Genomic DNA, 23286 nt, shown 5'->3' with positions numbered 1-23286 from the left:
ACATGTTCTGAGGCATTGCTTTATTGTTGCTTTGCGTGTTTCCCAAGGGCAGAAATGGAGGAGTGCAGTCTCCCAGCAGAGTCATGCTTTTGATGCACAAACTCCTTCTACTGTTTCCCTCCACCTTTGCCTAGATTCACGCCATAAGACGCACCCGACCATAAGGCACACCTAGTTTTTAGAGGAGGAAAACAAGAAAAAAAATATTCTGAACGAAACAGTGGATGTATGATTTTTGTGGTTCATGCTTTGGCCACAGACATGATATGTGATTTGACGGTGAGTTTGGGGTAGCCCAATGCAAAAATCCTGAGAATCCATGTGGATCCGTGCTTTGTAACCACATTTTTGTGCCATTGCAGCCCCAGGCAACAGTAGGTGCATGATTTTTTTGGTGCAGGCTGTAGCCATGGACATGCTGTGTGATCTGATGGTGAATTTGGAGTGACCCAATGCAAAAGTCCTGAGGATCCATGGGTTTTTACCTTCCCCCTCCCAGGCAGCCTCCTTTATTGCTAGCATCCCTTACCTCCCTCCCTGATCACTTGTCGATCAGCTGTTTCCTTTCAACACTCCCTTCGGCAATTCGGCTCCAGGGACCACACATTCACTTCATAAGACACACAGACATTTCCCCTTACTTTTTAGGAAGAAAAAAGTGTCTCTTATGGAGCGAAAAATACGGTAATTATTCTTTCCGTCTGAAATTTCGACGCCGATCCAACTTGCAACTTTAACCAAAGCAAGGGAGGAAGACGCTGAGCTCATGATGCTGCCCCCACGTGCCCAAAGACGTCTCGGAGACCACGCTTAGTTTGCAAAAAGATGTATTATTGTTATTCTCAGAATTATTATTTTATATCTTTTAACCCTTTCATTTACAGTATTGTACAGCTGGTTCGAAATACGAAAATACTCTGCGCCCCTCCGAAAGATAAGGCTTCCTTCCTGCTTTGTTCTGCAGACACCACAGATGGGAGATTAAGCCAGGCTCGGCCGTACCTGCACCCTGCTGAGGTTTCGGACTACAATGCCCATCATCCATGCTGGCTGGAGCTGATGGGACTTGTAGTCCAAAACCTCTGGACAGCACCCAGATTGGCCAATCCTGGCTTAATCTTTCGCCAAACAAACCTTTCCTCCCCGCCCCCCAAAAAACACAATAACATGAACACCCAAAAACCAGAATGCAAACACGAATGTTTATCCTAAGCAGCGAGTTCCACAGTTACCCAGAGCAAGTGAGGACAACGAAAAGAAATGATTATCATTAACAGGGTCTAAATGAGACATGTGCCAAAGGGATCTAGATCTGAGGTCTCCACCACCCCGAACATATAGGGGGTGCTTTTTGTCCCTGGTCTCTCTCTCTCTCCCTTCCCCTCCCCTCCCCTCTCCCCACCCTCCTATTGGCCTTTCTTGTAGGCCGTTTTGACGATGGCGTTCTTAAAAAGAGTCACTAGGGGCGTGTGGCTGCGCTCGGGGCTCATGAAGCCGCCATAGCGCTTCTTCTTGGGCGGTGCAGGGACATTCCACCGAAAGTGGCGCATCTTGTAGGCCGTGCCATCCTTCTTGGCCTCCCAGGGTTGGGGGCCACCACCCTCTTCCTCCTCCTCCTCGGACCGGGTGCCCTCGCCGTTCTCCTCGGGAGAGCCGAGTTCGGGGTTCGCCTCCCAGGAGAGGTCCCTGCGGAACTCCTGGGGGTAGCTCTCGGCCAGTTCCTCCTCTCCGTCCTCCGCCGTCGGGTAGACCTTGACGGGCCTCCTCTTCCGCCCCACTGGCTTACCCCAGCGGAAGTGCTCCATGGCGTATGACCGCTTGCCTTCCTGCCTCTCAAGGGTCTCCAGGTCGCCCTGCCCGGCAGTTTCCCAGCTGCCTCGAGCCGGAAGGGCATCCATGGCGGGGCCGTGAGGAAACTCTTCCCGCTTGTGGCCCGGGTCGGTGCCGTTGCCCTTCCCGAACTCGTTCCAGCGGAAGTGGCTCATGACGTACTTGCGGATGCTCTCGGACAGCGGCTGCAGGTGGCCGTTTCCGGGAAAAACAGGGGTTTCTTCCGAGAGGCCGGTTCTGCAGGCCCTGAGGCATTCCTGCAACGAAGAAAGGGGACAGGGGACAGAGAACCTTGAGGTTAGCCGTCAGGTAGATGTTGAGCTTTATTTGGCAAAGTTGTTAATCTTTTTCAGTGATGGCGGTGAAGGTCCTGTGTGAGTGTCTGGAGGCGGTTGGAGGATGGATGGTGGCTAACAGATTGAGGTTGAATTCTGACAAGACAGAAGTACCATTTTGGGGGGACAGGGGGGGCAGGTGTGGAGGACTCCCTGGTCCTGAATGGAGTAACTGTGCCCCTGAAGGACCAGGTGCACAGCCTGGGAGTCATTCTGGACTCACAGCTGTACATGGAGGTGAAGGTCAATTCTATGTCCAGGGCAGCTGTCTGTCAGCTCTGGTTATCTCTCGCTTGGACTACTGCAATGCGCTCTACATGGGGCTTCCTTTGAAGGTGACCCGGAAACTACAATTAATCCAGAATGCGGCAGCTAGACTGGTGACTGGGAGTGGCCGCCAAGACCACATAACACCAGTCTTGAAAGACCTACACTGGCTCCCAGTACATTTCCAAGCACAATTCAAAGTGTTGGTGCTGACCTTTAAAGCCCTAAACGGCCTTGGTCCAGTATACCTGAAGGAGCGTCTCCACCCCCATCGTTCTGCCCGGACGCTGAGGTCCAGCGCTGAGGGCCTTCTGGCGGTTCCCTAATTGCGAGAAGCAAAGCTACAGGGAACCAGGCAGAGGGCCTTTTCGGTAGTGGCGCCCGCCCTGTGGAACGCCCTCCCATCGCATGTCAAAACGATAAACAACTACCTGACATTCAGAAGACATCTTAAGGCAGCCCTGTTCAGGGAAGTTTTTAATGTATGATATTTTAGTGTTTTTTGGTTTCTATGGAAGCCGCCCAGAGTGGCTGGGGAAACCCAGCCAGATGGGCGGGGTACAAATAATAAATTATTATTAATAATTATTATTATTATTATTATTATGTGACCAGCATGACTAAACCGCTTCTGGTGCAACGGGACACCGTGATGGAAGCCAGAGCACGCAGAAACGCTGTTTACCTTCCTGCCACAGCAGTACCTATTTAGCTACTTTCGCTGGCATGCTTTCAAGCTGCTAGGTTTAAGCACAAAAATACCGATATTGGTTCACTGGAAAGATGATGACATGGCCCCCTTCGATCAATGGGGAGAAGATACAACAGCTCTTGCAACATACGAATGGATTCCTTTTAGACGCAGATTGTGTAGGGATAAATATGACGGTGTCTGGGATGCATTGATAGGAATTATAATGACTTGTTGTTTTTTTGTTAGAGCGTTTATTAATTTTCCAATAAGAACATCCAATTAACATCTCGAATCACAATCCAATACAGTGGTACCTCAGGTTAAGTACTTCATCCGTTCCAGAGGTCCGTTCTTAACCTGAAACTGTTCTTAACCTGAAGCACCACTATAGCTAATGGGGCCTCCCGCTGCCGCCGTGCCGCCGGAACACAATTTCTGTTCTCATCCTGAAGCAAACTGTTAACCCGAGGTACTATTTCTGGGTTAGCGGAATCTGTAGCCTGAAGCGTATGTAACCTGAAGTGTATGTAACCCGAGATACCACTGTAAAAATAAAAAACTAAAATAAAAAAAGTCCAATTGTCTTCCAAATTATAATCTTAATTTTACGACTTCCCACAGTCTGAATTCCAAAGCATTTTCCAAATCACAGTCCTGCCTCTCATCTCTCACCAGTGTTTTCATAACTCCATATCATGATTTTATCCCCCACATAGGAATTATAATGACTTGTTAATGATTTTTCATTTGTTGGAACGATTCTATTACTTACGTACAGGAGTCTCTCCACTTACACGGGGGTTGCGTTCTAGCACCCTGCATGCAGGAGCGAAAATGGCAAACGTAGGGAGCACCCTCTAAACACTCTTTTAATGCCCTCCCTGCTCTCTCTGCGATATGTGCCAAAAATATCCACAGCTGGAATTGAAGCTCCGTGGCTGGCAGGAGGTTGGAAGATGAGCAGAAAAGCTGCAGCTGCGCAACCCCATACTTTGGCTGTTAGATGGGGAGACTGAGCACCCTAAACAAAGCCCTGCTGTAAGTCGGGTCTCTTTTGAATTCTGGTGCTGGAGGAGACTCTTGAGAGTCCCATGGACTGCAAGAAGATCCAACCTCTCCATTCTGAAGGAAATCAGCCCTGAGTGCTCACTGGAAGGACAGATCCTGAAGCTGAGGCTCCAAGACTTTGGCCACCTCATGGGAAGAGAAGACTCCCTGGAAAAGACCCTGATGTTGGGAAAGATGGAGGGCACAAGGAGAAGGGGACGACAGAGGACGAGATGGTGGGACAGTGTTCTCGAAGCTACCAGCATGAGTCTGACCAAACTGCGGGAGGCAGTGGAAGACAGGAGTGCCTGGCGTGCTCTGGTCCAGGGGGTCACGAAGAGTCGGACACGACTAAACAACTAAACAACAACAATAAGCTCCAGGGTGGGTCTACTTGTGCCTTCCTGTGCTCTCAACTGTTTTTAGAGGTAAACTGCCACGGAGCAGGGAGGCTCGCCTTTGGTATCACTGCTGGTGGACATTTCCTCCTCTACAAGCGTGCCTCACCGCCCCCCTTTTCAAAGGCACCCAAGCCAAGCGGCCATTGCCGTATCTTGTGTCAGGGAGTTCCAAGTGCTTCTCCAAGTCCTGCGACGGCCCCCTGCCCACTTACCTCGACCTCCGCTTCCGTCTCCATGTCTCGGCACCAGCCGCTGTCCAGGCAGTTGTTGGGCGCTCCTCCCACCAAGTGGATGAGCAGGATGCCCAGGGCAGCCCAAAGACTGCTTCCTTGGCGTCTCAGCATCTCTGGGGAGGTCTGCCAAGACAGAAAATAGGGGTGCCATTTTAAGCATAATAGCAGCTTAATACACCAATGAACTTACGGTAAGTCTGTTTTAGATTGTAGCCTATGCATGTTACATGGAGGAAAACCATTCAGGCAACATAGCACCATTCTCACAATCCGTAGGAATTTAATTTCCTTCTGTGCTTTGTGCTCTCATACTGTGACTAAAAGAAAAAGTATGGCAAAGGTTCATAGATAAGAAATGCATTGGGAGCAAATGTAGAAGTTTGCCTTGAATTGTCTATTTATCTGTAAGAACCAAATACTTCAGTTATATTACACTGATAGCTAATAAGGATGTTCAGTACAGTATTTCTATCAGTATCCTAACCCATAATATGTGGGTTAAATGTGACTCCATAACTGTCCTACAATTACATTAACACTATTCTGGAATTTTAAAAAAGGCATAATTAGCAGCGAATCCTGGTTACGTGTCGCAGCTAAGCATGCGAGCGAGTGAATGTGTGCTCCATGTCTCTCTCTCTATATATTATATATTCTATAAATTTCCCTGGAGACACCACAAAGATGCACTATGAAAGCCTGTATTCCTGTACGTAAAGGTAAAGGGACCCCTGACCATTAGGTCCAGTCGTGGCCGACTCTGGGGTTGCGGCGCTCATCTCACTTTACTGGCCGAGGGAGCTGGCGTACAGCTTCCGGGTCATGTGGCCAGCATGACTGAGCCGCTTCTGGTGAACCAGAGCAGCACACGGAAACGCCGTTTACCTTCTCGCCGGAGCGGTACCTATTTATCTACTTGTCCATACACAAGTTATAATAGAGCACATCTGTAATACATGAGTTTTTTCAGCAGAGATTGGGTGGCCATCTGTCAAGGATGCTTTAGCTGAGGTTCCTGCACTGCAGAGGGTTGGAATGGATGACCCTCGGGGTCCCTCCCAACTGTAAATTTCTATGATTCTGTGTTCTCGTTAAGAGATCCACAAGTGAGTGCGCTGGTCTTTGGTTTTCTGCAGAATTCGTGAATGGAATGAAGCACCATCAAATTTCCAGCAACAGGGCTTTTCTCCTGCTAGCCCTAATTATTATTATTATTAATAGCTGAGGCTCCAAGACTTTGGCCACCTCATGGGAAGAGAAGACTCCCTGGAAAAGACCCTGATGTTGGGAAAGATGGAGGGCACAAGGAGAAGGGGACGACAGAGGAAGAGATGGTTGGACAGTGTTCTTGAAGCTACCAACATGAGTTTGACCAAACTGCGGGAGGCAGTGGAAGACAGGAGTGCCTGGCGTGCTCTGGTCCATGGGGTCAGGAAGTGTCAGACACCACTAAACGACTCAACAACAACAACAAATTAATAATAATAATAATAATAATAATAATAATAATAATAATAATAATGTATTTAAAGTCCACCTATTTGGCTGGGTTTCCCCAGCCACTCTGGATGGCTTCCAACAGAATATATTAAAAACACGATAAAACAACAAACATTAAAAACTTCCCTAAATTTGTGGGTCAGTTTTTCCACAAGGGCAATATTCCATCTTCTCTTGTACAGTGGCTCCTTGGTTTTCAAACTTAATCCGTTCCGGAAGACCATTAGACTTCCGAAACGTACGAAAACTGAAGCATACATTTCCGGAAGCATTTACATCCGGAAAACTCAATACGGAAGCCGCCTGGCATGTTCGGCTTCCGAAAAGCACTCGAAAACCAAAGCAGTTACTTCCAGGTTTTTGGCATTGGAAAGCCGAAATGTTCGGCATCTGAGACGTTCGTAAACTGGGGTTCCACTGTACCAAGAGTTCAAGTTAGCACCTTCCTTCCAGAATGTTGCCAGTAAAATAAATCCCCTTAGTGGTTTAGCCACTGAGTCCTGCTTCTCGTTTAAATACAAATTCAGTAACGCAAGCTCTGGACACCTCGCAATATTCTGGCGAGTAATTTCCTTTAACTAATTACACACTATCCCCCCCAAAATTGCCAGTTTTATGCATTCCCCTGGTCCAGATCTCACTTTAGTAGAAGAACCTGGCTAACAGATCATAGAACTATAAAGTTCGGTGGGGCATTTTTGTTCTAATAGGTTCTCCCAGCTGATGAAATAATAATAAATAATAATAATAATAATAATAATAATAATAATACTGTAGTAATAATAATAATAATAATAATAATAATAATAATAATAATAATAATAATTTATTATTTGTACCCCGCCCATCTGGCTGGATTTCCTCAGCCACTCTGGGCGGCTTCCAACAAAGATTAAAAATACATTAAATGGGCTGTCTGCTTGCTAAGGTGTCAGTCTTGTTTTAAATGTATTTGGCTGCTTTCGTGTGTATATAGATATATTTGTTTTACAATTTAGAATACTCATTTAAACATCCTTAAGATATCAATGACTTCTCTTTCCATGATTTATTTTGCATATCATAAATCCCTGCATATTTAACATAAACTATACCATTCAGTATTCAAATATTACATCCATCAAAACTGTTGAATTTATCTTAATGTTGCCAGTGTTTAAGTGTTGACAATTCCCCCCCCCATATATTCAATAAACATTTTCCAATTTTTGGACTAACAAAACATGGGCTGCCGTAGTGACATACATAAATAACCTTTTTAACTGTTTTTAATATTTTGTGTGAAAATTGCCTTATGACTGATGTTAAAGGCGATTAATAAATGTATTGTAATGACAATTAATAATCCTCGTCTTCTTTGGGAGCCATCCAAATTCTGAAGCCGCCGCTGTTTGCAGTGGGAGGGAGTTCCATAGTTTAGCCGTGTGCTTTAAGAACGTAAGACTTTAAGAACGTAAGAAGAATCTGCTAGATCGGGCCAAAAGAAAGCCCACCCTCCTGGCTAGTAACCATCAGTAGCGCCCCCCCCCAATGAATTTGCCTAATCCTCTTTTTAAAGCCATCAAAGTTGTTGGCCTAACGTGGGGAGAAAACAGCAAAGACCTGATGAAGAGAGCACAGCAGAGGTTATATTTTCTGAGAATCCTCCGGAAAAACAATCTCTCAAAGGACCTGTTGATGGCATTTTACCATTGTGCTGTGGAGAGTGTATTAACTTATGGTCTCTGTGTGTGGTTTGGGGGCTGCACGGCCAGGGAAAAAACAATGCTGTCCAGGGTTGTGAAGACTGCGGAGAGAATAATTGGGTGCACTCTTCCCACCTTGGACCAAATCTATGCTGTCAGGTGCCATAAGAAAGCTGCAGAGATAGCGCAGGATAGTGCGCACCCCGGAAATGATCTCTTTCAGCTTCTGCCTTCTGGAAGAAGGTCCAGGGTTATAAAGACTAGGACTAGCCGCCTGAGAAACAGTTTCTACCCAGATGCAATTCTGGTTTTAAACACAGTGTAAGGAATCTATATGGGAGTATGTTGCATTTAAAAATGATGTATCAGAGTTTTGGGGGGCTAACCAGGTTGGGATAGCTGGGGTAGCAGGCTTGTTGGGTTTTGAATGTCTTATGTAGATTTTTCAATTTCGTTCTGTATGGGACAATGACAATAAAGATTATCATATCGTATCATTGTATCATCATTGCCTCCTGAGGCAGCGGGTTCCATAGTTCAACTGTGCAAGGCCCTTTCTTTTCCCTGTCCCGAATCTCCCAATGTTCACCTTCATCGTGTTCTAGCGCTGTGGCAGAAGGAGAGAACCTTCTCTCCATTTCCCTTTGATGTGATGCTCCTGGGCTCACCTGTCTTACCTATAATATAAGGTTAACCACCTGAACTTACCGTCCAGCTGCTGTTTCCATGGCAAGGTAAAGGGATGCGGGAGGTTTTGAGCACTCTGACTGCACTATAAGAAAAGGCTGGGCATTTCCAGTGCTGGGGTGGAGGGGGGGGTAAGGTTTTTTTGGACCAGAAATCAGTACAGAAAAGGCAACAAACCAACCAAGGGAAACAGAAGGTTTCCAACTACAAATTTTAGAAGGTGTAGCCCATCCCTTCGGTTCTGCTGTCCTGAAATCTTCCTGCCTCTGAACAATGCAAACATAGTAGTGTCCTCTCCCACAACAGAGGGAAGGGTATTATTCAATGCTATTGCTACTCAGCAATAGCATTGAATAATCACCTTGCCAACAAAGGTCCGTATAGTTAAAGCTCTGGTTTTCCCAGTAGTGATGTATGGAAGTGAGAGCTGGACCATAACGAAGGCTGATCGCCGAAGAATTGATGCTTTTGAATTATGGTGCTGGAGGAGACTCTTGAGAGTCCCATGGACTGCAAGAATATCAAACGCATCCATTCTGAAGGAAATCAGCCCTGAGTGCTCACTGGAAGGACAGATCGTGAAGCTGAGGCTCCAATACTTTGGCCACCTCACGAGAAGAGAAGACTCGCTGGAAAAGACCCTGATGTTGGGAAAGATGGAGGGCACAAGGAGAAGGGGACGACAGAGGACGAGATGGTTGGATAGTGTCTTCGAAGCTACAAACATGAGTCTGAACAAACTGCGGGAGGCAGTGGAAGACAGGAGTGCCTGGCATGCTCTGGTCCATGGGGTCACGAAGAGTAGGACACGACTAAACAACAACAAATTGCTACTCAGAGTATAGAATACATGCAACTAACATGAACTGATTCATTTCAGTGGGTCTACTCTGAGTAAGAATCATAGAAATTTGAAGTTTTAATGTTTCAATGTTGTATTTTAATCTTGTTTTTAAGTTGTATTCATTCAGCTTTTTATTATTGCTTGTTAGCCGGCCTGAGCCCGGCCTTGGCTGGGGAGGGCGGGGTATAAATAAAATTTATTATTATTATTATGAGGGCCATCTAGTCCAACCCTACTGGGTTATCTCCTTTTCCTCAGCGAATTTGAGCTCTTTCAATATATCTCACTACAGAACAACAACAAAAAGCATCATTACAAAAGTTTTCTCCCCCCACATACAGATTAAAATTTATTATTATTATTATTACTATTATTATTATTATTCTGCTTTCCCTACCCTGAGCACCTTATGTTCTTAAAATTAGATGTGAAGCTGGAAGAAGTGGTCAGGGTTAAAGCTGTTTTTAATGAGGCATAAACAGGTTTTATCTCTTGTAAGTTGTGCCATAGCTTTAAAAAGGTGTACCTAGAATACAGCAATCTTCTGCCTTCTTTCGTTCCAAATGAATAAATCTGCAATAATAAAAACAATGCCTTCGGGGATCGCATCTGCGACTACAAATGTGGATACAGGCATTGTCTTTACTCAACCGTGTTTGTGAGGGAGTGAGAGAAACAGTAAGTGTGAGAGCAACCCGGTTGTGTGGGTCGAAAGAAAAGTTTTTGTGTCTGTGCAAAGGTGTAAATTAATATGAATTCACTCTTACGGAGAGCTCCCTTTCAGCTGAAAGGGGGAGTGCAAGAGAAAACTAACTTCCTGGTGGATTGGGCCCATTGAAAATGCACCCATTCCAAACAGTAAAGGGACCCTTTTGAATGGAGGATGCAGCAATCTTGTTTTCTCCTACTCTGGAGGGTAGGACTCGAACTCATAGCTTCAAGTCACAAGAAAGGAGATGCCGACTTAACATCAAAAATAACTTTCTGACAGTGAGAGCCAATGGACTCCCTCAGGAGGTGACGGACTCTCCTGTCTTGGAGGTTTTTAAGCAGCGGTTGGGTGGCCACCTGTCATGGACGCTTTAGCCGAGATTCCTGCATTGCAGCGGGTTGGACTGGATGACCCAAGACCCCTTCCAACTCTACATTTCTATGCTTCTATACATGTACAAGTTTGCTCCATCTTCCATGCCACACAGCCTGCATAACAGCGGGGTTGGGCTCGATGACCATCAGGGCTCCCTTTCCAGCTCCACAACCCTACAAAACTCAGATTCTGTGATTCTGCTCCTTTTCCCCCAACTCCTGTCTTAAAACTTTCCCTCTCGTTTATTTAATGCCTTGCTCCTCGTCCGTCTTGCCCCGCTTCACAGAACAGGCGAACAGAAAGAAAGAAAAAGTCTTTCTTCTGCATAGCTGTCAACTACAGATAGGTAGCCGTGTTGGTCTGCCATAGTCAAAACAAAAAAATTTTTTTCTTCCAGTAGCACCTTAAAGACCAACTAAGTTAGTTCTTGGTATGAGCTTTCGTGTATCTGAAGAAGTGTGCATGCACACGAAAGCTCATACCAAGAACTAACTTAGTTGGTCTTTAAGGTGCTACTGGAAGAAAAAAATAGCTGTCAACGTTTCCCTTTTCTCGCGAGGAATCCTATTCGGAATAAGGAGATCTCCCTTTTTTAAAAAAGGGAAAAGTTGACAGCTATGGTCCTTCTGCCACCTTTGGGAGATCATCTCCCCACCTGCTTCGAGGCTGGTCAAGGTGAGTGATGAAAGGTGCGGCGGGGAAGAGCGCACCTGTTGGAGTACCACCTGTCCTGTCTGCAGGCGTGCATCCAAGTGGCTGGGCGGTAGAGGAGCCCCGGGAAGACTTACCTGGCGCTGCGATGCCTCGTGGTCTCCGATTCCTCCTCCTGGCGCCGCGTCTGCGAGGTTTCAGCTGCAGCCCGGACCCCCTTTTATATCACGCCCGCGCGTCTCCGGAGCGCGAGGAGCCTTCCGCAGAGACCTTTTGAAGCCGCAAGGGAAAGGGGGAGGTGCCTCGAGGCCTCCAGGTGTGCAAGGGAGCGGGGGCGGGGGTTGGGGATTAGCAGGTGCTTGCCAAAGAGAGAGAGGAATTATTTCTGGGCACCGGTGGCAATTGGAGTTGTGGGTAGATTAGCGCCTCCGTGAGAAGAAGATCGCCAGGTGAGGGCGAGGAAAACCGCCCCCCCCCTCCATCCTCGACCCTTCTAGCTTCTTAATTGGTTCTGCAAGCTCAGAGGATAGCAGGTGACTTTAGAAATAAATAAATAGGGAAATCAGAGACTTTTAGCAAGAAAGGCACGCGGGTCCTCTCCGATTTATCACGCTATCGCTTGCATATGTCAGGCGCCAATTAAACTTTGCGCTTTTGTTTGGCTGCGTGGGGAACAAAACACTAGCAGCTGGTGGCCCAGGTGGTGTCATGGGGCAAGGGCATCATCCGTGGTGGGGCTGCAGGCAGGATGCGGGGCCCTAAACACAGCGCAATCAGCTTGGCAGGTTTTACAGTAACTCATAGAATTGTAAGGGACACCACAGGGTCATCCAGCCCAACCCTGTGCAATGACAGAACATGCAGACGTCCTCATGAAGTCCAGAGACTAAAATGTCAGGGGCATTTGAACAGGCTCGGTGCTTGAGCTTCCGTGATGGGCTCACATTTCTCATAACCTTTGGGCATCCAGCATTTTAAAGATGCCCCTCTTTCAAAAAGATTCCTTTTCACTGTGTGTTCTTCTACATACGAATGCGCAAGAATGTGAGGATTGCTAGGGAACACACCAGACTCCCATTGGGTTCCCTTCAACCACCAGTCATTTTTCTCCCAGAGTGTCCCATTGGTCTTTTTAATAACAATAGTAATAATGATAAAATTTTTGTTGTTGTTGTTTAGTTGCTTAGTCATGTCCGACTCTTCGTGACCCCCTGGACCAGAGCACGCCAGGCACTCCTGTCTTCCACTGCCTCCCGCAGTTTGGTCAAACTCATGTTGGTAGCTTCGAGAACACTGTCCAACTATCTCATCCTCTGTCGTCCCCTTCTCCTTGTGCCCTCCATCTTTCCCAACATCAGGGTCTTTTCCAGGGAGTCTTCTCTTCTCATGAGGTGGCCAAAGGTTTGGAGTTGGCCAAAGGATTGGAGGATTGGAGTTGGCCAAAGGATTGGAGCCTCAGCTTCAGGATCTGTCCTTCCAGTGAGCACTCAGGGCTGATTTCCTTCAGAATGGAGAGGTTTGATCTTCTTGCAGAGGTTTGATCTTCTTGCAGGGAAGTGGGTGTTGAAACAAAGCCTTATCTGATCAGGAGGCAGATAAGGCTGCTGGTAAAGGAGGCTGCCTGGGAGTGGGGAGGTAAAGACAGCAAACTTGCAAGGAGAGGAGACAGGAAGACTAAAACAAGCAATGAGGAGAGAAATTGGAATAAAAGGAGGAGCAAAAAACTGCTCCAGCTAAGGAAAAGACACAAAGGCAAACAAGAGTGAAGGGAGTGTTGGAAGGAAGCAGCTGATCGGCAAGCGATCGGGAGGGAGATAAGGGACGCTAGAGATAAAGGAGGCTGCCTGGGAGGGGCAATGTAAAAGCCCATGGAGCCTCAGGATTTTTGCATTGGGTCACCCCAAATCCACCATCAAATCACATAGCATGTCCATGGCTACAGTCTGCACCAAAAAAACCACGCATCCACTGTTTCATGGGGCCGCAATGGTGCAAAAACATGGTTACAAAGCACAGATCCACATGGATCCTCAGGATTTTTTGCATTGGGCTACCCCAAACTCACCGTCAAATCACATGTCTGTGGCCACAGCATGAACCACAAAAATCATACATCCATTGTTTCGTTCAGAATATTCTTTTTCTTGTTTTCCTCCTCTAAAAACTAGGTGTGTTTTGGGACATGATATATAACCTCACGAGAAGAGAAGACTCCCTGGAAAAGACCCTGATGTTGGGAAAGATGGAGGGCACAAGGAGAAGGGGACGACAGAGGACGAGATGGTGGGACAGTGTTCTCTAAGCTACCAGCATGAGTCTGACCAAACTGCGGGAGGCAGTGGAAGACAGGAGGGCCTGGTGTGCTCTGGTCCAGGGGGTCACCAAGAGTCGGACACGACTAAACGACTAAACAACAACAACATATAATGAAATGAAAAAACTATTTAAATACACTTTCCCAAAGAAACCAGAAGCATTTTGCTAGGGATAACGGGATGAATTAAAAAAGGAAAATTACAAACTATTCATGTGTGCAATGACCGCTGCTAGAATCTTAGTGGCTCAGAAATGGAAATCTCAAGAAATCCTAACTTTAATGGAGTGGCAGACAAAAATGTTTGAATACATAGAATTGGCGAAATTGACTTATAAGATTCGGAACCAAAAAGAAGCAAAGTTCGAAAAGGATTGGAGTAAATTTGTTAAATATATAAGGAGTAATTGTAATAATTTTAAAACTGTAGCAAGATTAATGTAAATCTTGTGATGTGGATGCAGTATAAATAAGAAACTGTAAGAAAAGATTTGAGACATGAAAACCGTTGAAGGGATGGAAGCAAGTCCAGGCGCAATAAGGCACAGGGTAAATAAGAAGACATAGAGATTTTTGTAAGAGTATTTATTTTATTTGTTGTTGTTACAAAAAAGCAATAAAAAGTATTTGAAAAATAAAAAAAAACAAAAACTAGGTGTGTCTTATGGTCAGGTGCGTCTTAAGATGAACAAGACCCACTAAGGAAGATGATAACGTATTGGAATTCAAAGCGGTGAGAATTAATCGCACGTGTATTCCAAATCCAATTAAAAGTATTCAGCTGCCTCAATTTAACGCAAAGGATGGACCTGATCGAGTGATCCCTGCTTTTCAAAGTCTTTCCCAGCAACCTCCTGCTGCCACTGTGCCTCTTAGCACCCCACCTCCACGTAATCCCACTGCCCCATCACCCCCCAACTGGGGAACTGCCTTCGTCCCAAGATTCCAGCTACCTGAAGCAAATCAGGACACTCTTCTGCTACTTGCTATTGTGACTTATTGCCAAGCGGTGTAATAATAGCAAGAGCTGGCCCTGTTTCCTCATTTCCATCTTATATTTAATTACTATGCTAATTGGTTGAGATGAGCTAAATATTCTTCTCCAGATGCACAGGCACCCCTGTCAAAATGTCACCTGTAATAAGCGAGCTCGGGGGGGGGGAGCACTGGCCCTTCTCCGATCCCATTAATCCTGGCGGCAAGTGCCCTATTGAGCCTGCGAAGATGCGTTTAGCACTGAAATGAAAATGGGCATACCGACCCTCTGACTAAATCATGTCAAGAGGAGGAGCTGCGCTCATCTCTTGCAGAGAAATCAAGAGAGCATCTTGCAGCATCCTGAAGCCTAAATAATTGACTATGTCTTAAGCTTGTTTGGACTCCAGTCCTGTCCACTCCCCCCCCCCTTTTGTATACAATTTTATTTAAGTTTTCTGTTTTACAATTTAAAATACTCATTTTACATCCTTAGGATGTCAGTGACTTCCCTTCTTCTCTTTACGTGGTTCATTTTACATATCATAAATCCCTGCATATTTTGCAAAAAAACTATACCATTCAGTATCCCATTATTGCATCCATCAAAACTTGTTTACACAGTTAGATTTATCTTAATGCTGCCAGTGTTTTCAGTTGTACACAATTACCGTATTTTTCGCTCTATAAGACGCACCAACCACAAGACGCACCTAGCTTTTGGAGGAGGAAAACAAGAAAAAAAATATTCTGAATCTCAGAAACCAGGACAGCAAGAGGGATCGCTGCGCAGTGAAAGCAGCGATCCCTCTTGCTGTTCTGGCTTCTGGGATAGCTGCGCAGCCTGCATTCACTCCATAAGACGCACACACATTTCCCCTTACTTTTCAGGAGGGGGAAAGTAAGTCTTATAGAGCCAAAAATACGGTATTTCCCATATATTCAGCAAATGTTTCCCAACCTTCTTTAAATGTGTGTTCTTCTTGTTCTCTTATTCTATATGTTAAGTCTGCTGTTGTGGACCAGTCCAGTCCACTTCCAGTTGCTGGAAGCCCCAGGAGCCGGAGAGGAATCTTGCGTTCGAATCCCGCTTGCAGGTTTCCCATTGGGGAATCTGGCTGACCTTGCGGGAACAGGATGCTGGACTAGATGGGCCACTCTGGGCCTGATCCTGCAGAGCTTTTCTCACACTCACTTTGCTGGATGCAGATGGGGTTATTCTAAATTTATGGCTTTATTTATTCCAAAGTTATGGCTTTAACACCGGTTTGGGGAAAGAGTTGCAAACAGCAAGGTCAGGTGGAAAGGGAATGCAGAAAAATGGACAGCAAGTGAAGCAGTTGTGTTGACAACAGACATCGTGGCACTGGTAAAACAACTGACACAAAAAATATTTGAATAAAAAAATCAATTGTGCCAATTCAGTCCAGATGTGGCAGCACTGAACCTCTTGATATATTGAAATCCAGTGGTTTCATCTTGTCATCTTCCTTTTCAGTCGCTTTTTTCAAGGACGACCACCTGACGAGTGTCCTTGAAAAGCTGAAATGTTCCCTGCCCCACAGCTTTCTATTTTCCAGTTGCTGATGTCAGATTTCTGCCCGTTTATTCTTCTGTGCAGAGACCAGGGCTGCAGGAGGAAATGTAAGGTTGTTTGCATTTGAGGACAGACCTGCATGATTTGTGCTTTCTGAAAACATGCACACGACACGAAACGAAGCACAGAACTCCCTCCTTCGACAGGCACACTCGCCCTGCTCTCTGATTCTATGGCTGGTTTTTTGGACTAATTGATGCAGTTATCCAAAACTTCTGGAGAGCACCAGGCTGGGAAAGACTGATTTAACCATAGAATTATCGGTAAGAAAACTCAACAAGAGTTAGTTTCACTAGGTCAAAATGATGATGTGCTAAAAGCAGACGAAAACTTGAATCAACTTTCTAAATATCCAGGTAGGCTTGTCGTTTAGCAGGGGCCAAAAAGAGTACAGTGAATTTATATCCATTTCAACTGTAGTTTTAATGTTGGATTTTTGCCTCTCCTGCTCCTTGCATTGAGATTTCAGCGGGAAAGAGTTCAGCACAGGCTTAACTCTCCTGCAAACTAAATTGGCGCATAAAAGTGCTTAGTTTTGGATGGATTGGGCAGTTTTGATCCCCTCCCACATTAAAAATAAAACAAAAACCCTTTGGGATAAGGTGGGATTTAAAAATAAAACGCCAGTGCTGTCCATAACTGGCTTTGTGATCTCTACATATAGACGGTTCTCCCTTGGGGAGTTCATGCCAGAGGCAATGTCCATTAGGAGCATTATCTGGCTCATATTTTAGCAGCCAGAAGGATCCTGGGACACCCTTTCCTCTGACAGAGAGGCGATTCAGAAGGGCTTGATGGGCCCAATCAGAGACTCCAACCTTCCCTTGAATTTCCCTTCCAAAGCCTCTTCCATCAGCATCAAGTCGCTTTGGAGCCTGGAATTGGAGCAAATCAATTTACATAAGATGATGATGGACACATTTGGAGTCAAGGCGCAGTGATGGAGCGCTGCTGTCTCGTTTCAAAACAATATTGACGGTCCCAGGAGGGGGCATTTGCTGATCTCCTCCCCTCCACCTCCACCACCACCCCACCACTTTGTCATCTCATGATCTCATCCTCCCTTCTCACCGTCTGGTCCCTTCCACTCCCAAGGTTTGAGAGAGAGAGCACAACGGCAGGCAAAGTCTCACCCTTCATTTCGGTTATCGCTCTCCCTGGCTTGGTCACAAAGGCTCCATCTCTTCTCTTTGGTTTTCCTCCCCCCTGATGGATGGCATTTGCCCTGATTGCCAGAGTCCACCAGAGCTCCACATGCAAGCCCTAATTTTACACAAACACACCTTGGATTCTGTGCTGGCAGAAGAGGAATGAGACCTCAGGGTCATAGTGGAGAGCACTGACGTGCCCTCACTGGACTAGGGGAACTAGGCTGGCACCTTCTCCCCAAAGCCCCGGAAGTTTCTGCCTGTTAGGATATACCGCATTTTTCGCTCTATAAGACGTACTTTTCCCCTCCTAAAAAGTAAGGGGAAATGTGTGTGCGTCTTATGGAGCGAATGCAGGCGGGAGGCTCTGCTCAGCGCTCCCTTTAAAGAGCTGCATGGAGCGTGTGTGCAGCTCTTCAGGGCTTTTCCCCAAGGAGGGAGAAGGTCTGTCCACCAATTTTTAGGGATTCATCCATTTGTTCTCCATATTGCCAGTATGTAGTTCTGAATAAAAGCTATCGAGAGGATGCAACACATGACAGCTCTCCTAAACCTTTTGTAGTCAAAACAAAATTTTTTTTTCCTTCCAGTAGCACCTTAAAGACCAACTAAGTTAGTTCTTGGTATGAGCTTTTATGTGCATGCACACTTCTTCAGATACACTTTTTGTAGTCGTACGACTAATAATAATAATAATAATAATAATAATAATAATAATTTTATTATTTATACCCCGCCCATCTGGCTGGGTTTCCCCAGCCACTCGGGCGGCTGCCAACTGAGGACTAAAAACAGAAAAAAAACTTCAAACATTAAAAGCTTCCCTAAACAGGGCTGCCTTCAGATGTCTTCTAAAAGTCAGATAGCTGTTTATTTCCTTGATATCTGATGGGAGGGTGTTCCACAGAGCAGGAGCCACTACCGAGAAGGCCCTCTGCTTGGTTCCCTGTAACTTGGCTTCCCACAGAGAGGGAACCACCAGAAGGCCCTTGGCAATAAATAATAAATAGTACTAATATGCTAATATTAATAAATTAATAAATAATACTAATATGCTGAGACAGATGGAGGCCAACAGCAATACTACTACTAATAATAATCTCTCCCCCCCACATACACACAATAAGGTGTATGCTGGTAAGATTAAACGATCAAGAGGAATGCAGAATAATTCTAAGTTTGGAAAACACTAGATTAGAAGGATTGGTATGTTTTGTAACACGGAGCTCCATTAAAAGAAGACTGGGCTGTGATGGAGTTAGCTAGGGACAGGAAATGCAGATCTAGTTCATAGCTGTCAAGCGTCCCTTATTTGGGGGGACAGTCCCTTATTCCAGCGCCATGTCCCGCTGCTGTCCCTTATTGATGATGTCCCTTAAATAAGCTACGGAAGGCAATGGGGCCCTTTCTATGTCCAGCTGTCCTTTGTCAACAACAAATTGTTGCTGTTTTTTGTGTTGAATATATGCTATATGGTAATTTATGGACCTAATAGGTATCTAAAGCCATTTGCATGCAACAAAATATGTATTTTATCAAAGTAATTGTCGATCCCTTATTTTGGCTGCTGATCCCTTATTTTTGAGGCTACTGGTCCCTTATTTTCAAATCTGTAAGTTGACAGCTATGGTCTAGTTCAGGGATGGGGAACCTGGTTCTTGCAACTGTTCTGAGACTACAACTCCCATCAGCCATAGCGTCCAGCATTAGCAATGGTCCAGGAAGATGGGAGATGTAGCCCCAAAAGCTCCAGAGCTCCACAGGTCCCTCCATCACAGCTTCGAACATTAAACATTAAACTCCCCAATTGCATTGTCTTGCCTTGACATCAGAGAGAATGAAGTAGAAATCCGCTGATAAATTCGTGTGTGTGACGAGTCTGCATTAATTGCTTCAACACAACAAGCCTCTTTCACTTCCTTGTTGCAAAGCCCAAGAAAAGGAGAGCAGGGAGCAGGGTGTGTGTTTTTTAAAATAAAAAATATATATATCATTCCTCTGCCAGCCGCAAGCCAGGCAAACAAGGCACTTGAGGGGCAGGTTTAATCACAACACTCTCCCAAGCAGATTCAAGGCACAGGGATGGAGCGAGGCTCTTTGCGTTGTCTTGACTTTCAGAAATGAGGTCCTGTTGACCTCAAAGGCTCTGCCTCAACCCCCGGGAGATCAAGGCAAAGCAGGGACTAACGGGAACATCTTGTTCAAAGCGAAAGGAGGGCGGGTGAAGAAAACATGGCTCTCAAGGCTAACATTTCTACATGCCGTTTTGAGACAGATCATCGGTCCCAGATGCATGGGAATTTGTGCTCCACAAGGTCCTGCAGATCAAGGGATGAGGCAACCCACAGATCATCTCTGCAACGTGCAAATGGGCAGTAACTAACAGTGCCTCTGAGCATATTTAGAGTGAATGTCCGCTTCATGGATTGAATGCAGCATGCCACCCCTACCTCTGAGATTAAGAAGCAGGGTCTCTCATTCCTCCTGTTTTACGAAGCGTCCACTGTGGGTGACTCAAGAGAGTGAGTCAAACTGCAAAAGAGAGAGAGGGGAAATAATTTTGAGTTTGCAGCCAACTGAACCCAGGGGAAAACTTGAAGTGCAATATTTTATCTGAAAAATACCTTGCTAGAATATTTCCAATCGAGAGAGATGTGGTTCCACCTGCTCTCAACAGAGTTACTGGTTACATCACTCCTGTGACGTCAGATGGTTGCAGATGTAACTGAGCGCCAAAAGGGTTTTCGAAAACAGTTTGCCAGAAAGCTTTAAAACTCCGACCTCCTCTGGCGATGGTTTGCAGCTTCTTCGCTGCTCAGCCAGTAGCTTTCTCCAGCATCATCCCCTGTTGCGGTGTGATCTGGAAGGCAACGCACATACAAAGTGCGAAATATATCTTCCTGTTGCAATACAGTGATAACGAAGCAGCACAACCCGCAGGGGACAGAAGGCGGGCAGGTGTGGAGGATTCCCTGGTCCTGAATGGGGTAACTGTGCCCCTGGAGGACCAGGTGCGCAACCTGGGAGTCATTCTGAACTCACAGCTGTCCATGGAGGCACAGGTTAATTCTGTGTCCAGGGCGGCTGTCTCCCAGCTCCATCTGGTATGCAGGATGAGACCCTATCTGCCTGCGAACTGTCTCACCTGAGCTCACCTGAGGCAAAGTTCATGGCAGAGGTCTGAACCTGGGGTTTCCTAATTTGTCGCCCAGCCTCTTAGCCACCAAATCTCAGGGCAGCTGTCTACCAGCTCCACCTGGTACAGCCTGAGGACTGTCTTGCCAGAGTGGTGCATGCTCTAGTTATCTCCCGTTTGGACTACTGCAATGCACTCTACGTGGGGCTACCTTTGAAGGTGACCTGGAAACTACAACTAATCCAGAATGCGGCAGCTAGACTGGTGACTGGGAGCGGCCGCCAAGACCATATAACACCGGTCTTGAAAGACCTACATTGGCTCCCAGTACGTTTCTCAGCACAATTCAAAGTGTTGGTGCTGACCTTTAAAGCCCTAAACGGCCTCGGTCCAGTATCCCTGAAGGAGCGTCTCCACCCGCATCATTCTACCCAGACACTGAGGTCCAGCACCGAGCGCCTTCTGGCAGTTCCCTCACTGCGAGAAGCCAAGTTACAGGGAACCAGACAGAGGGCCTTCTCAGTAGTGGCACCCGCCCTGTGGAACGCCATCCCATCGGATGTCAAGGAAATAAACAACTACCAGACTTTTAGAAGACATCTGAAGGCAGCCCTCTTTAGGGAAGCTTTTAATCTTTGATGTATTACATTATTTTAATTATTTTTTTTTGGAAGCCGCCCAGGGTGGCTGGGGAAGCCCAGCCAGATGGGCGAGATAAAAATAATAAATTATTATTATTATTATTATTATTATTATTATTATTATTATTATTTCACATCCAGGTAGATGAGGACCTACTCCTGTGGGTCCCAAACTGGGTGGCAACACCCCCCGTGGGGCAGAGGGGCGACCTAGAGGGGTGCTAAGAAGCAAGGGGCAGACCCCACAGTAGCCATTCAGATGCCTTCCATGGGAAACCCATAAGCAGCACTGGAGCACAAGAGCATTTCATAGATTCACAGAGTCATAGAATTGTAGAGGGACCCTCGGGGGTCATCTAGTCCAACCCCCTGCGATGCAGGAATCTCGACCGAAACATCCATGACAGACGGGCATCCAAACTTTATATACCACCCTCTTCTCCAAGGAGCTCAAGATGGCTTGCATGGTCCGTCCCCACACTCCTCATTTATTCCCCATGGCAACCCTGCGAGGCAGGCGAGGCTGAAAGAGGCAGTGTCTGGCCCAAGGTCACACACACTGAGTTTCATTGCTGAGTGGGGATTTGAACCCAGGTCCTAGTCTGGCTCTCAAATGGAAGTGTGCAAATGAATCGCTTGAGGCTCCCTGTTGGCATTCCATGTTGCCAGACTTGCATCTACAATCAGGGTTTGTGTGTGTGTGTGTAACTTGAATAAAATGTTGAGCGGGCAGGTAAACGGCACACACTATTTGAATGGCAATGCCCATCAACCCTCAATTTTAATTTTTTTTGGGGGGAGGAAGGGACCTCAGCCCCTAGGAGCTGGCTCCCATGTCTACAATAGTACGCACATCCCATTTCCATTCTTTCTCAAGACAGACGGATAACAGCCAACCTGTTTTCCATTCCATCTCCCCTTCCCTTTAGCCATTCATTTTGCACCTGCTGGAGTTGAATTACAGGCATCACATTCACACCTGAGTGTGGAGCTCGTCTACCTGGCAGTGTGCGGTTGCGTCCTTCAGATTTGTGCTGCCTTTCTCCCAAAGGCCAACAATTTCACGGGTGACTCATTCCCTCCCCTGCAAATCATAATATACCTGCTAGAGCAACACAGGAGCTTTGACTCTGACACCCAAAACAGCCTGCCAGCGTCAACCTTTGAGCTGGGGGCGGGGGGGGGGTGGCTGTGGCTGAATCCAAGCTGCACCGGTTGCCAATTTGCTACAGAGCCAAGTTCAAGGTGTTAAGCTTAGGATATAAAGCACCGAACAATTTAAGACTGCTTTACCAACAAAATTGGTTTGCTCTACCTTGTTGTTGTTGTTTAGTCACTTAGTCATGTCCGACTCTTCGTGACCCCATGGACCAGAGCATGCCAGGCACTCCTGTCTTCCGCTGCCTCCCCCAGTTTGGTCAAACTCATGCTGGTAGCTTCAGGAACACTGTCCCACCACCTCGTCCCCTGTTGTCCCCTTCTCCTTGTGCCCTCCATCTTTCCCAACATCAGGGTCTTTTCCAGGGAGTCTTCTCTTCTCATGAGGTGGTCTACGTCTTGGAGCCACAGCTTCAGGATCTGTCCTTCCAGTGAGCACTTGGGGCTGATTTCCTTAAGAATGAATCGGTTGGATCTTCTTGCAGTCTATGGGACTCTCTAGAGTCTCCTCCAGCACCATAATTCAAAAGCATCAATTCTTTTCTTTTTTTTTATTAAATATTTATTAGCATTTTCAAAAAACAAACAAGAACAAAAAATAAACAGAACAAAAGAAAAATACAAAAATACATAACAAAATTAAACAACAAAAGAAAAATAGAAAAAAAACACATAAAGTTATTAACACTTATTGTTCTTAACCTTATTTCTCAGACCTCCTCACACCTCCCCTTCTTGTATTCCAATTTAAATTGTCAGTTCAGCAAGTCCTTAACTTATTTCTTTACCTTAACTTATACATTTATTCTAACATACCATTTTTTACTTTGCTTCTTTTTTCCATTTCCTCCATTTATTTTTAACGATCTTATTTTCAATTAATTTAAAAAAGAAGAAACCAATTTTACCTTATTAAAAACACACATCAATACTTATACCTCATTAGTTGTTCTTAAACCTTTTTCCTAAAGTCGACCAAAATTTCCCTTCCACAATTTACCCAATTTCCTTGCCACTAATTAAAAGTAAAAAAAAAGAAAACAAATTATCCTTATG

At 45.8% G+C, this 23286-nt stretch overlaps 1 protein-coding gene across 1 annotated transcript; it reads right to left on the bottom strand.

Annotated features, from left to right (window-relative positions):
* Positions 1–810: 810 nt before the first annotated feature.
* POMC (proopiomelanocortin) lies at positions 811–11550 on the bottom strand. The gene is made up of 3 exons (XM_053383831.1): positions 11399–11550; positions 4787–4930; positions 811–2087 (listed from the first exon to the last, which is right to left on the bottom strand). The coding sequence occupies exons 2-3, from the start codon at positions 4916–4918 to the stop codon at positions 1407–1409; spliced, it is 813 nt and encodes a 270-aa protein (XP_053239806.1). The 5' UTR covers positions 4919–4930; positions 11399–11550; the 3' UTR covers positions 811–1406.
* Positions 11551–23286: the final 11736 nt, after the last annotated feature.

The sequence above is a fragment of the Podarcis raffonei genome, chromosome 3 (assembly GCF_027172205.1).
Source record: "Podarcis raffonei isolate rPodRaf1 chromosome 3, rPodRaf1.pri, whole genome shotgun sequence".
Classification (NCBI taxonomy): domain Eukaryota; kingdom Metazoa; phylum Chordata; class Lepidosauria; order Squamata; family Lacertidae; genus Podarcis; species Podarcis raffonei.
Note: the sequence above shows the minus strand (reverse complement) of the source record. Positions and strands in the feature narration are given on the sequence as shown.

What these genes read in the sequence shown, in the direction of transcription:
- POMC (XM_053383831.1), bottom strand. Translation starts at nt 4,918, where the DNA reads ATGCTGAGACGCCAAGGAAGCAGTCTTTGGGCTGCCCTGGGCATCCTG. An exon ending in AGACGGAAGCGGAGGTCGAG is followed by an intron (nt 2,088 to 4,786) that starts GTAAGTGGGCAG and finishes TCTTCGTTGCAG; the next exon opens with GAATGCCTCAGGGCCTGCAG.